This window comes from Mytilus edulis, chromosome 12 (assembly GCF_963676685.1).
Source record: "Mytilus edulis chromosome 12, xbMytEdul2.2, whole genome shotgun sequence".
NCBI lineage: Eukaryota > Metazoa > Mollusca > Bivalvia > Mytilida > Mytilidae > Mytilus > Mytilus edulis.
The window spans coordinates 1,858,015-1,862,161 of NC_092355.1; the positions used below are offsets into that span (position 1 = coordinate 1,858,015).

General features: G+C 31.5%; 1 protein-coding gene across 1 annotated transcript; it reads left to right on the forward strand.

Annotated features, from left to right (window-relative positions):
* The first annotated feature begins 202 nt into the window (after window positions 1–202).
* LOC139498543 (uncharacterized) lies at window positions 203–3,858 on the forward strand. The gene is made up of 3 exons (XM_071286971.1): window positions 203–302; window positions 2,126–2,248; window positions 3,674–3,858. Exons 1-3 carry the CDS (start codon window positions 269–271, stop codon window positions 3,772–3,774), a joined length of 258 nt encoding a protein of 85 aa, XP_071143072.1. The 5' UTR covers window positions 203–268; the 3' UTR covers window positions 3,775–3,858.
* Window positions 3,859–4,147: the final 289 nt, after the last annotated feature.

A 4,147-nucleotide genomic window follows, 5' to 3' on the forward strand; every position in this document is an offset into this window, starting at 1 on the left:
GCTTCTAACCTTTAATGTATACCTTGTGAATATGTCCATCTGATAGACATATCAAGTCGATTGGTGACTAACAATCATAATAATTTCCATTCGTGAAGGCTCCAAAAGGTTGTCACTATCAATAGATAAATTAGTTCTTCAACAATTTGACAATAACTTAATGAATGAATGTTATTTTATAGAATTTCCTTCACACAGACCTCTTATCGACTTTTATAAATGACAGGATTCCGAGGATTTAATTTACACTTGCGAAAACACAGCAAAAATGAAGGTCATCGCTATTCTGCTCTGCGTTATCGGTATGTTCTTGTATCAGTTAATCTATTTAAGTATCTTGAGATTTCAATAGGAAAAAGTTTTGTTCGACTTGCTATTAGATATTAGAGTGTAGGGACCTACTTATTTTTATCTAGAGTCTTTTTTTGGTATGCGCTATGAGTTTCCTTGCAGTAACTTTGAGCCTACTTTCATACGACATTTTACCGTTTATCATTATTGAACGTTTTTAACATTAACTTAGAATAAGTGCTTTTTATGTGCGAATGTTTTTCATATATTTCGTTTTTGACGTTTTATTAGTACACTAATAGCAGTTCAAAAAACAAAAATGACAGAGTTAAGATTGTAGAGAATTATTTTAAATCTGTAAATCATTTATGTATCTGTCTCAAATAAGTAACCTCTTCAGTGACTGTCGCGTGTCAAATCAAATTCAGTTAAGTGTCAATAACAGGTTACTTCTGCTATGTGTTAGTCCGTTCATACCTATGTTAGACTCTAGATAATTATGATAAAAATCACTAGCGACTTGTTATGTGGTCTTTAATCTTTAGATACCAGAGTAGATGTAGTTATCTTATCAGTTATGTTATTAAGTGTTCTTTTTACGATTGTGGAATTTCGGTCAGATGTTGAGATGCGTACCCTGCTGCAACTAACGGTTTTAGCAGTTTTCGGGGTCATGTGACTCGCTTAGACATTCGTACTATCTTGATTTGTGTCTTTGTAATCAATTTATGAGATTTCAACATCGGTAAACTGCTGTTCAAAAATTAGAATAGTTAGAGAAATAAGACTTTCCTAATGTGTATAGACAGTCTATTGTTAAAGAGTGTTCATAATTTGTACCTTGGATGCTGTTTCAATTAGATCCCTCCATAATCTAAGCTTGTGCCAATCGAAATTCAAGTTTTCAGCAAAATTTATCAAATGCAACTGATACTTAAATAAAAACTTTGCATTTTAAACAGAAACCATATTAACCCAATTTGTATTACTTTCTATGGAGTGAATTCTGCAATTAAGAAAGGATTCAATCGACAAGAAATACATAGACATGCGCATCAAAATGAAACGAAACAATATATTGTTTAATTGTCAATATTCCATACCATATGACAAATCAATATTATATTGCACTTCACTGTTCTGCACATGTAGATGGATTTTGGATTATTTACATGAGCTTACAAAAACTTTTTTCATTTGATGGAAACAAATAGTAAATAGACCCCGTAACAACTAACTCGCACTACCTTTTAGGTTCATACTTACTCTACTGTTCTGCACATGTAGTAGCATTTTGGATTATTTACATGAGCTTACAAAAATCTTTTGTCATTTGATGGAAACAAATAGTAAATAGACCCCGTAACAAATAACTCGCACTACCTTTTAGGTTCATACTTACTCTACTGTTCTGTAGATGGATATGTAGATGGATTTTGGATTATTTACATGAGCTTACAAAATCTTTTGTCATTCGATGGAAACAAATAGTAAATAGACCCCGGAACAAATAACTCGCACTACCTTTTAGGTTCATACATACTTATCCAACATTTATGAAATGCATTTGTGAATTTAAGTTTATTTTAATATTTGTTTATTTACTTAGAAAACATGAAATATATATAATCTAACTGTAATATTGTAGTCGCTGTATATTGTGAGACATGTACATCAGACCGTAGATGTACCAAGACCACATGCTCAGACTCTAATATATATAATCTGTTATATTGTAGTCGCTGTATATTGTGAGACATGTACATCAGACCGTAGATGTACCCAGACCACATGCTCAGACTCTAATATATATAATCTAACTGTTATATTGTAGTCGCTGTATATTGTGAGACATGTACATCAGACCGTAGATGTACCCAGACCACATGCTCAGACTCATCACATCATGTAGTATGCTTCGCGGGTCATTGCACATGCAGCGGCAGAACAGGACAAAGTAAGCAATTTCTTTTTATTACATTTCAAATCAAGAGTAGAATTGTTTTTACAGTGAATTAATATTTTAAAAATAATAGAACAATGGTTCAATAGTTCTACAGTAGGAATATCGTGACTAGCAAAACTCTTTTCAAATGTGACTTCTATTGCTAGTAACGATATACCGGCAGTCTGCAAGCGTATTATAATTCGCCGTTTCAGAATCTAATGCATTCTGGGTAATATTTTCAAAAGCGTACACCAAAGCGTTTTGATTGGTTTAAAACGTTATAAACAATGGAAATTCAACCAATGACGTAACGTTTTTTTAACTTTGGGGTACGAACAATGAAATTACCCATGATGCTTTAGATTCTGAAACGGCCAATTGAAACATCAATGCAATAATTACATATCACATGATCTGTTATATAATTTGTTAGTAAAATAATTATATTAAAATTGCACTATATAGCTTTATCTGTAACTTGCACTATATAGCTTTATCTGTAACTAACATACTAGTCGTTAAACGTTATACAACATTGCATTCTGCTTATACGTACTTAAATATTAGATATTAACGGTTTTCTAGAATGGTTTACTTTAAATTAGTATTCAAAGAGATTACTTACATTCTTTTGGTGTTGGCTACGATAGAATATACGAGTGTTACAATCAATTATATACGTAAATTAGAAATCGTTCCTATAACGTAATTTTATCAAAGTATACATGGAACTATACGGCAATCAACAATAAAAAATCATCCTAATGTATATTAAGACATAGCTTTAGTGCCAATTATGTACATAATGGAAAGAACAATGAAAATAATAAATTATTTATGACTCAAAAAAAGAAAACAAAACTTAAACATTAGAAAATTCTACATTTCATACAGAATAAATAAGGGAAGAAAACCTAAAGAACGTTTGGTTGTGTAATTTTTCCCATATACAAGTCCTCTCTTCGCATGTGCCAGATCAATTCACCGTTTCAGAATCTAATGCATTCTGGGTAATATTTTCAAAAGTGTACACCAAAGCGTGGTGATTGGTTTAAAACGTCCTAAACAATCGAAATTCAACCAATGACGTAACGTTATTTTCATTTTGGGTACGGACAATGCAATTACCCATAGTCCTTTAGATTCTGAAACGGCCAATTGATTAACATATTAAACATAGGAATACCGTATACAAATGTATATATCAATAATTCATTATTCTTCAAATTCATTATTCTTCATCTCAAAAGGACAACATTGATATAATCACAATTATGTACGAATAAATATGATAAGGTTTGTTCTAACGACTTACCATAAATGGTATGGAAATAGAAGTAAATGTCTATATCATTCTATTTAATTTTTTAAAAACTGTTTTTTAGCATATATATCATATACAAAATAATTAAATATCAACATTTTATTTTGCAGCATGCACAGCCGTAGCCGACTGTAGCAGTGAACATTGCAGATTTGGAAGGTCCCACTGTTATGACGGTCATTGTCATTGTCTCCCTGGAGCAGGAAAATAATTCAAATAGAAACTCCCTCAACCTCATTATTATATAATGGTTTAATTGACATTTTTGGCAAATAAATAGGTGTTTTTCGATAAATGATTTGTTCTTCCATTTATTTGTATTGTAGTCCTGTCATGTAATGTTGTCATTTTTAGTGTTATATGTAACATTGCCATAAAAGCGGGAGGTTTGGCTAGCCACAAAACTTGGTTCAACCCACCATTGTTTTCTTAAAATATCCTGTACCAAGTCAGGATATGAGAATTCTCATAGTTCGTTTCTGTATGTGTTGCATTTTCGTTTGGTTTTTTTCAACACCTTAATTTTTTTTCGTTGTTTTCCCTTGATATTTTTTGTGTTACCCTCAGTTTTAGATTGTAATCCG